Source organism: Sarcophilus harrisii, chromosome 6, assembly GCF_902635505.1.
Source record: "Sarcophilus harrisii chromosome 6, mSarHar1.11, whole genome shotgun sequence".
Taxonomy (NCBI): domain Eukaryota; kingdom Metazoa; phylum Chordata; class Mammalia; order Dasyuromorphia; family Dasyuridae; genus Sarcophilus; species Sarcophilus harrisii.
Genome location: NC_045431.1, coordinates 247,893,956 through 247,904,540, shown reverse-complemented (window position 1 = coordinate 247,904,540; position 10,585 = coordinate 247,893,956). Strand labels below are relative to the sequence as shown.

Sequence of the window (10,585 nt, the reverse complement as noted above, 5' to 3'; positions counted from 1 at the left end):
TCCTAAAGACTGCCATACTGTAGTGGTGTGTTAGAGCAAGCTCCAAATGTTTTCAAAAAAAGATAATTTAAATTTGATCGTCAACATTTAAAATGTAGAAATCAGTAAATGATACAAATAAGCCTTAATTTATTGTTTTGTTGAAAATTGAGACTTCATAAATTGATGGAGAAAATAATGTGGATTAAATTTTAAAATTTGTCATGGATAAAGTTTGCTTTTTTTCTCTTCTAAGAGAGCTCTCTGAGAAAATGAAAGATATATAACTAAAGCCATTTTCCTCTCACATCTTTCATAAAAGTTTTCTTAAACTCTTATATTGTTCCTTATATAATAAACCAGAGGATTCAACATGAAGGTGATCATGGCATAGAATACAGACACCATTTTGTTTATGTCCATTGAATGTCTTGAACTGTATTGAAGCTCTTTCAGTGCCCCTAAATCAAAGGTGTTTTAGGGACACCTGTGAGTTAGGGGTTGCTGAATAAGGAATGCCAATTTCATCAAAGGTACATTTCCCATGTGACTCTATGACTTTGTCCTCCAAAAATTATGTTGTTCAAAAAGGTGGGAATTATTTTTCTCTTTCTAGAAGGATAACAGCTGGAATCTCTATGTAATATCTGTATATATGTGTATACATATGTACCATTCATTCCACACAACACTCATAAGAAATGGGATATTATTAAGCCCCATCATACATGAGGAAAATGAGGCAGAAATTTTCATTTACTTGTCTAGGACTAAACAATATAAAAGTACACAAGAGAGAATTTAAACTCAGGGCTCTCTTAGCTCCATGTCTATTGCATTCTCAACTAAGTGATGTTGCCTCTGACAAAGTTTGGATTAAAGTCCTTTGTGCATAAAAAAATAACTTGACTGGGGGACTGGATCCTAGAGTGGGGGGAGATGTACATTAGATTTTCTTTCTTTTAAAAAAGGACTATCTAATTAAAGTCGTCTTCCTCTCACAGTTTTCATAAAAGCATTCTTGACATCTTTGTTCCTTACACTATAGACCAGAGGGTTCAACATAGGGATGACCATGGTGTAGAATACAGACACCGTTTTGTCTATGTCCATTGAATGGCTAGAGCTGGGTTGCAGGTACATGAAGATGATTGTCCCATAAAATATAGACACTGCTGTGAGATGGGAAGCACAGGTGGAGAAGGTTTTCTGGCGACTTTTAGCAGAATGGATCTTCAGGATGGTGATGAAGATTAAGAAATATGAGGTGAAGATAACGATAAATGGAAAAAAGACAGTGATTGACCCTAAGATAAAAATTACTGACTCAATCATATGAGTATCAGAGCAAGAGAGAACTAGAAGAGGAGGAATATCACAGAAAAAGTGATGGACTATGTTGGACCTACAGAAGGAAAGGCTAAAAGTATTTCCTATAACTATGAAGGAGGTTAAAAAACCACAGATGTGAGCACCACTGGCCAGAATTGCACATACTGTTGAGGTCATGGTAGTGGTGTAATGTAGGGGCTTACACACAGCTGCATGGCGATCATAGGCCATGGAGGCTAAGAGGAAACTTTCGGTGGTAGCAAAGGCCCCGACAAAGAACAATTGTGTAGCACATCCATTATAAGAGATGATTTTATCCCCTCTGAGAAGCCCAGCCATCACCTTGGGAGTGACAGCAGAGGAGTAGCCAAAATCCACAAGAGAGAGGTTACTGAGGAAAAAGTACATAGGAGTGTGGAGATGGGAATCCCAGGAGATCAGAGCTACTATCCCTAGGTTCCCTAACAGGGTGATGAGATAGATGAAGGTGAACATGATGAAGAGAGGGATCTGAAGCTCTGGATCATCTGTTATTCCTAGAAGGATAAATTCATTCACTTTTGATCTGTTTTCCATAGATGTCACTTGAGAATAATGTCATCCACCTGAAAGAAAAGAGTAGTCACCAGAAAACCCAGTTTGCATGATAAATAACTCCAAGATATAAAACATGGTCAGAGACTTATCTTAAGTGAGGGCTAGAAATAAGGAATTCAGAGACCAAGTATATCTAGATAGTTGTCACAGAAGTTATTCTAGGTTTCCAAAATTCATTGATCAATTTTCTCATAGAGAGTCCTTCATGCATTTCTTCTCACCAGTTTTTCATATATTCCATATTAACCAATCACCAAAATGTTATTTTCCCCTTCAAGAAAGGGAAGTACCTTATTTTCTGGCAAAAATCTGCATTCAAAAATGAATTATTCTTTGTTAGAGTTGGAGTGAGTTTTTTCTTTTAATATGCTTCATTTTGATGAATAAAAAGAAAAAAGGGGAATAAAGTAGAAAAGAATAAAATAAGAAAAAATTTAAAAGATAGAGAAGGAAGAAGAGGATCAAAGAAAGTTTGACTGAGATTTTGCTGCAATGCTGCTTAGTCCTAGAATCATAGTGACTGAAAGATCTGTACAATGAACTGTAGTGGCCAGTTCCTGAGGAGGAACAGATGTCAGTAGATACCAGTTGCATAGTTATGGGAGTCATGGTCAAAATGTCAATGATAGACGATATAATAATAAATGTATGATTTCTAAGTTTGTTTCCTTCACACACATTTTTCTTTTTTAAATTTTCCACCATTGTCATTTTAAAAGCAGAAGATGGTTACAAATAGGGACAGTTTATACCTTAATTCACTATTCACTTTTCTGGGTCCCAAAGAAATCACAACTACAGAATGCATTTCTCTATTTCAATGTCAGTTCTCCACTCTTTTGATTATCTCTAATTTAACTTGGATATAGTTTGTACACAGTTATTCACACATTATCTTCAGATTATGCATTATTTAAAAGCAGAAACTATTTTATTTTTCTTTATTTTCTCAGTGTTTAACTTAGTTCTGGGATACAGAGCAGAAACTTAATAAATACTTATTATCTTATTCATTGTTTAATAGTCATCCAGTGGCCTTTGAGCATGAGATAAATACATAATCCATTTTTAGGTTATTATTAGCATTTACAATTGGGAAAAGGCTGCCATGTACACCACTTATACTTAGAGTATTAAGTTTCATCTCAACCACAATGAATCATTAGAAGTTTTCACACAAGTTGTAAGTAGATTTCAATATGCTGTCTCCTGTATCTTTAAAAAAAAAATAGATAGTAAACAGAATTAGAGATTCAAATCACCTTACTTCCTCAGAGAACATCTGCCTCAGTTTACTTGTGATTAGAACTCGACTCTACCAAAAAAACCTGTCAAAAGTCATGTAATACTGGAAAAAGAGAGGAACTAGTAAACTAGCAAGAATGAAAGATAAGTGATATATATACATACATACATACATATATGCCTCTTGGGCTCCCCTAGGAATTATATCTAGCTAGAAGATATACTAGACTTTCTAGAATCTCCAATACAGGAAAACAAATCTGGCTGGAAAGGTAACATTTAGAGTTGGGGGATAAGATTTATAACTAGAATATAATTCTGGAAAGATTTTCCCCTTATTTCCATGACATGGGGTACAAAGCAGTAGGATCTTATAATTTGTTTTTATTAGACTGGGAAAATATAGTTATATGAAGAAATCCAGGAACCATGGGGAAACATGGTGAAAAGCACCATGGTTATTATCAATATTATCAGAGTGTTTGATTATCTGGGCATCTGCCATAAAGTTCTCTCTTATTCTGCCTCTCTCATTCTATCTCTCTGTCTTTCAATCTTGTTCTCTGTCTCTCTGTATCTTTGCATTTTTGTCTGTGTCTATCTCTCCCTGCCTTTGTTACCTCCCTTTTTTATCTGCTTAATTCTCTGTGTGCTCTTTTCCTTTATCTATTACACATGCATCTCTCTGCCTCTCCTCCCAAAGAACAGCTTTTGCTTTTTTAGTGAAAATGAATTTTTTTTTTTTATCCATTGAAAGTGCAAAAATGAAGTAATACCTATGAGGAAATTCTATTCTTCATTTGATTACCCTAATTGAGGAGGGATTGTTAGGTAGAATCAAAATAAATGGGAATGTTACAAGAGTAGAATGAAAGTAATTAAATAACTCTGAAGCTTGAGATAGATAAAACACAAGTAGCCACAAGCAGAAATGTCTATTAAGCTTAAGAGTCAATTCCAGGCATTTTAGTAGAAGATAAAGTAAGATCCTATGCATCAATTCTTTAGGGAGTTAAATTTGAAATGAGGGAATAGAAACATTTCAAAAATGAAATTGAAGATATAGGGGGGAAATTTATAATTAGACAGATTAAGATGTGACAAAATATTTCAGAACAGAAAAAAAAAAAATGAGTGGTAACCAGGAATGAATGCAAAAGCAAATCTTACCTTACAGAAATAGAGTCAGGGAAATTTCAGGGCTCAAAATGAACTGGGAGAAACCCAGAAAGCTGAAAACTACAAATAGATTGGTATTTTTTTAATTAAAAAAAATGAGTATTTATGAAAACAAAGGATAATTAAAAGAAAAAAGAACTGGACTGATTTTCTGGACAGGTAAGGCAAATACAATGAATGAGAAGCAAACAGAGCTCTTCAATTTTATTTTTCTTCTATTTTCTCTTGCAAAGAAAAAGATTTCTAGATTTAGAAAAACAGAAGAAGTATAGCTAATAGCAGATTGTGACCAAAGATAACAAGGACTGGCACTTATATTATAGTGGAGTGAAGGAAAATAGCTTTTATACAGCATCTATTATATGCCAAGCACTGTGCTGCACTTCATAAATATTCTCACAACCTTGTAAAGTAGGTACTGTAATTATTCACATTTTAAACTTGAGACAAACAGAACTTAAGTGACTTGCCCAGAATTGCTGCTTAAGTATCTACAATTGCATTTGAACTCAGGACTTCTGAATTCCAGTCCTACTGCTCTATCCACTCTACCAGAGCTGCTTCTTTAAAGTTTACAATGTATTTTAAATACATTGGATCATTTGAACTCTACAACAATTTTGTAACTAACATACATAGCAAATAAGAAAGCCAATTTGGCCTTGCACTGAAGGGAGAGACAGAGTATCCAGATATATAATGGTGGTCCTCTCTATTCTACACTTGGAGCACATTTCAGAATTTCATTCATTCAGACTAGAGATTTTCCAGAGAAGCTCAGCATGACAAAGGACTTTGAAATTTGGCCACATGGGGATTTGTGGAACAAACTCAGGGTTTTTAGTTCAGAGATGCTAAACTATAGGTGCCAGGATAGAGGATGGGATTGAAAATTTTTTGAAGTATATGAAGAACTGACATATAGAAAAAGGATTTAGTTTGTTTTATTTGTACCAAAAAAAAAAAAAACCCAGCAACAAAGGGAAAAATTGAGAAGAAACAAATTTAGATGTGACGTAAGGAAAACATTCCAAAAACATTGTTATTCAGAAGTGCAAAGGGCTTCCTTAACATGTACTGGATTTCCCATCTCTTGAAATCTTTAGGGGACTACTAGAATACTATGGAGCTCACCTTGCTTATCAATAAAGAAAAAAAATATCAGACTAGATAATGTCTGAGATTCTTTCCAGTTGTAAATTCATCATCCTATGATACTTTGCAACTCTTGTTAATTTTAGACACTCATCATTCTTCATTGCCCTGCTGTAAAATAACTTCTTTCTAATGGGGTTGATGTGGGATTTCTAGGCAATTAGAAAATAAATACTTAAAACTGTTTCATTGACTATTCAAAGAGTAGAAAAAAGTCGACTTTTACAACAAATACAATCAATTATTTTAATATAATAGGAACAATATTAAATATAATACCAATAATTAATTTATTATGATTTATAGTAATATTGATGTTATATATGGTACTGAAGCCATTTTGATGATTGATATTATTGAATCAAACATGTGTAGACATAGTATATGATAATCTTTCTCAGTGATGTATTCCAAGTTGAGTCAAGAGACTTGCATTTCCATGTCTTGAGAGAGCTGTTCTTGATCTCCAGGACTGACAAGGAAATTGAATTTCTATTCAGAAATATCTATTTTTGGTGGATAGTACTATTTTGTTAAGAATATTTGGTTAGGAGCATGAAAACTTGGATTCTAATCTTGTCTTGAAATGCAATAATTTCTTTTATGTCCTCGTAGAAATTAATCAAGCCTTTTATACTTTTTTTGGAAAAAAAATTTATTAAAAACATAAATACAAAATAAAGGAAATAAACTGCTATGTATACAGAATAACAAAAGAGAGGATTCAAAATATTAAGCAATAAATTTTCCTTTTGTACTTCTATATTTCTCATTTGGAAAATAGGAAGAATATTTCTTCAGGTATGGAGGCCACACAGTGCCTATGAGGAAGATGTTTGCCAAGATTCAAATGCTACAGAAATGACCTACCATCGTCAGCTCTGTACTCATCAAAACTTTGTTATCAACCCACTTCCTCAAGAATTGAATTCAATATCCTGCACACAGTATGCCTTTAATCAAGCTAATCGTTAACAATGTAATTACTATCAACCAGAATATTGTTTAATTTTGTGTTTATTAGGAGTATACAGTTTCCCATCCCTCAGATTGCTCCTTCACTAGCTGAAGAATGATGAGCTTGAAAAAATACAAATAATGGATAATTCCTAGTAGATAATAGTGGATAATAGGTAATAGCTATTATTATCTATAATAATATATTATATTATTGGATATAAATATATCCAATATGTATATTAGATATATATTGGATGTTTAAACATAATTTATATGCATGAGTTCATTTGAATCTGGAGATAACCCTATGAGAAAAGTATCACAGGTATAATTATACACTATTTTTGAATAAGAAAACAGAAGTCAAGCAACTTACCCATGATGAGAGTGAATTAGTCATCTCAGAGATAATGAAGATTTTTATCCAGGTCTTCCTATCTCCAGGTCTAGCTGTACCGTGTTTCTGTCTACATGAGCACTATAGCCTTGGATTGATATCCTACAACCTCCTTGGTCTGATTATGGAGAAAGGTGGCCATGACTTCAAAGACAAAAGTTAACCAAGAACTTTATATTCAGTGATTGACCTTGAAGTCCCAAGCTTAGGGAGCATCTGATCTCATGGAGAAACTATTCACTAGTCACTGGGGCAAAGAGTTCAAAGTTTTCTAATAGCAGAGTGGTAATTCTCTGCCATTGTTTTGGCATTAAGCCACCCTTCATTTAGCTCAGCTCCAGCAAATGGAAAAGAAATTAGGAGAATAAATAAACGAGTTGGGGAATTTGACCCACAAGGTATACCCACCACAACAGTGAAATCTATAATGGAATCTATAATGTCTCAGTATCAGTAGCAAAAGTTGGGGATGAGGCATGGTCTTTAGGAAGACTTTGGAGTCCTTCAGCTCTTGGGAGATGGTGGTCCCTTGGAGATACCTGGCAGCTTTGCTACCAACTCAAGAACAAAATAAGCCATTAAATTCTGCTCTCACAATGGGGAAAAGAGTATTTTCTCATGGGTACTTTATCATTCTTAGCTTGTTATTAGCAAAACAAGGTAGAAAGGGTGGTAATGGCCATTGTCCAAAGTTAGTTTCTAGTCTTTCTTGTACCACCTCCTAGCTATGTGACATTGGCCAAATCACTGAATATCTCCAGGGTTTGGTTTATTCATCTTTTAAATGGATATAATAAACTCAGACTATTATACCATCAGAAGGATTTCGTGAAGATCAAATGTAATTCTGGACATAAAAGAAAAATATAGTGAAAAGATCACTGAAGTTGCTATTAGACGATTTGCTATGGAATTATGGTCAATCATGTGTTTCTCCTGCTCCCCAAGATTTTCCATTTTCCTATCCATTGTATTATATGTTATGGACTTCTTTTATATCAGATTAATTCATTCCATTATATATATATATATATATCCTTTTCTCCTTTTCCCAGTACTTTCTCAATCCTTAATTTTATTTAAAAGAAATTATCCTACCATATTCAACTGTGTCCTCTATTTATGTATACTTCTAGTGGCTCTAAAATGAAGGAAAAAAATAGGAAATGTATCATTTTGCCATGTAGGAATGGAAATAGTTTATCCTTATCAAATCTTTTATAATTTCACTTTCCTGTTCCATAATTCCAAATTTCTCTTATTGTTTTGTTGATGGTTTAATCTTCAGAAAGCGATAGAGAAAATAATAATGCTGGTTAAATTTTAAAGTCAGTTATATGAATTCTTTTTTAATTGAATGTCAAGTTCTAAGTATTTCTCCAGTTCACCTCTGGTTTAGGGTCTAGCAAATAATCAGTGATATTACCATTAAAACTGTGTTTTCTAAACTATTCAGGATTTTTGCTGTCTAAATAGTAAACATTTTAGAACTCATAAAGCTGATCTTCCTCTTTTTAAAAGGATAGCAGCTAGAATCATAATGTCATGCTTGGACGTGTATGTGTGATTCATTCCACAAAAATATTTTGAATATGGTATGCTATTAAGGTCATTTAAATATGAGGAAACTGATGATGAGACACTAAGTAGCTTGTCATAGATATGAAATGTAAAAGTATCTAACTGGGAATTTAAATTCATGTCTCTTCTAACTCTGAGTCTATGACACTTTCTACTTATGATGTTGCCTCTAAAAAGGTTGGCAAATACTTTGTGTGCATAAGAAAAAGAGCCTAATTTGAGGGATGGTTCCCAGAGGAAAAAAGATGCAGGTTGTATTTTCTAAGAAAAAAGATGATCTATTTGAAGTTATCTTCTCATAACTTTCCTGAAAGCATTCTTGATGTCTTTGTTCCTAAGACTATAAACCAGAGGGTTCAACATAGGGATAACCATGGTGTAGAATACTGACACCACTTTGTCGGAGTCCATTGAATGGTTTGAACTAGGTTGGAAGTACATGAACATGATTGTCCCATAAAATATAGACACTGCTGTGAGATGGGAAGCACAGGTGGAGAAGGCTTTCTGACGGCCTTCAGCAGAATGGATCTTTAGGATGGTGATGAAAATTAGTAAGTAAGAAGTAAAGATGACAAGAAGTGGAGAAGAGACAGTGAATAACCCTACTGTAAAGACTACTAACTCAGTAATGTGAACATCAGAGCAAGAGAGAAGTAGCAGAGGGGTAATATCACAGAAAAAGTGTTCGAGTATGTTTGACCTACAAAAGGAAAGGCTAAATATGTTTCCTGCAACTATGGAGGTGGCTAGAAAGCCACAGATGTAAGCACCAACGACTAGCTGTATACATATTGTTGATGTCATGGTAGTGGTATAATGTAGGGGCTTGCACACCGCTGCATGACGATCATAGGACATGGAGGCTAAGAGGAAACTATCGGTGCAAGCAAAGGTCCCAACAAAGAATAACTGTGCTGCACATCCATTATAGGAAATGACTTTGTCCCCCTTGAGGAGCCCAGCCATCACCTTGGGAGTAATAGCTGAGGAGTAGCCACAATCCACCAGGGAGAGGTTACTGAGGAAAAAATACATAGGGGTATGAAGGCGGGAATCCAAGGCGATCAGAACTACTATCCCTAGGTTCCCTACCATAGTGATGAAGTAAATGAGGATGAACATTATGAAGAGAGGAACCTGAAGCTCTGGAACATCTGTTAATCCTGTCAGGATGAACTCATTCATTTTAGTTCTGTTTTCCATGAGGTCACTTGAGAGGGATGTTATTCACCTGCAACAAAAGAATAATCATCAGAAATTTCTACTCTGTATGATGAATGACTACAAGACATAAAACATGGTCAGAAACCTATTTTATGCGAAGACCAGAATCAAGCAATTAAGAGTCCAAGGACATAAAAGTGGTTGTCATAGCAATTACTCTAAATCCCCAAAATTCATTCAGCATATTTTCTCATAGAGAGTCACTTGTATATTACTTTTCACTTTGTAAAATCTCTTATAAATTTGGCAATCCCCAAAGTGACATTTCTCACTTCAAGGAGGGAAGTACCTTATTCTCTGAGAAAAATTAGTGCAAGAAGGGGAATTACTTGGTCAAGGCTGGACAATTAGATCTTTTCTTATGAATATACTTCACTCTGATGAAGAAGAGGGAGAAAAGCAATAAAGGAGAATGGGGAGAAGAGAAAAATGGGCAATTTATGAAATAAATATTTCCAAATAAGAGAAAGGAGGAGGGGAACAAAGATATTTGGGCATTTACTGGAATGGCACTTAATCCTTGAGTCATTATACTTTTAAGGTTTATGTAATAAACTGAAGCCAGCAATTCCTGAGTAGGCCCAGTTGCCAGTGGACATCAGTTTCATAGTTTTGGGAATCATTTGTCAAGAATAGCACTGATGGATCACTTAACAATACATGCATGATTTCTAAATTTCTTTCCTTCACATAGCCTGTGCCTTTATTCAATTCTCAATCACTGACACTTTGGAAATGGAGTACTGCCACAAATAAAAAAAAAAAAATTTATTTTGTTCTTTCATTCATGATATGTCCCAGAAAAGTCATCAATTTGGGCGTTGGCTTTCTTCTCATCTGAGCTAAAATCTCATCTACAGAAAGTCTTTTTTGATCCATTGATTCCAATTTCAGTGCATTCCCTCTTGTGATTATCTCTTTTTCATACTGAAT

The 10,585-nt window shown here is 34.4% G+C and overlaps 2 protein-coding genes across 2 annotated transcripts; both read right to left on the bottom strand.

The window, feature by feature from the left end:
* Nucleotides 1–960: 960 nt before the first annotated feature.
* LOC100916590 (olfactory receptor 5B2-like) lies at nt 961–1,890 on the bottom strand. The gene has a single exon (XM_012552728.3). It carries the CDS (start codon nt 1,885–1,887, stop codon nt 961–963), a length of 927 nt encoding a protein of 308 aa, XP_012408182.2. The 5' UTR covers nt 1,888–1,890.
* A 6,823-nt stretch (nt 1,891–8,713) lies between these two features.
* On the bottom strand, nt 8,714–9,649 carry LOC100916848 (olfactory receptor 5B2-like). The gene has a single exon (XM_003773982.3). The coding sequence runs from the start codon at nt 9,629–9,631 to the stop codon at nt 8,714–8,716; it is 918 nt and encodes a 305-aa protein (XP_003774030.2). The 5' UTR covers nt 9,632–9,649.
* Between the last annotated feature and the right edge of the window lie 936 nt (nt 9,650–10,585).

Bases quoted from the DNA above. Each gene is read 5' to 3' on its own strand.
- LOC100916590 (XM_012552728.3), bottom strand. From the start codon at position 1,887: ATGGAAAACAGATCAAAAGTGAATGAATTTATCCTTCTAGGAATAACA.
- LOC100916848 (XM_003773982.3), bottom strand. From the start codon at position 9,631: ATGGAAAACAGAACTAAAATGAATGAGTTCATCCTGACAGGATTAACA.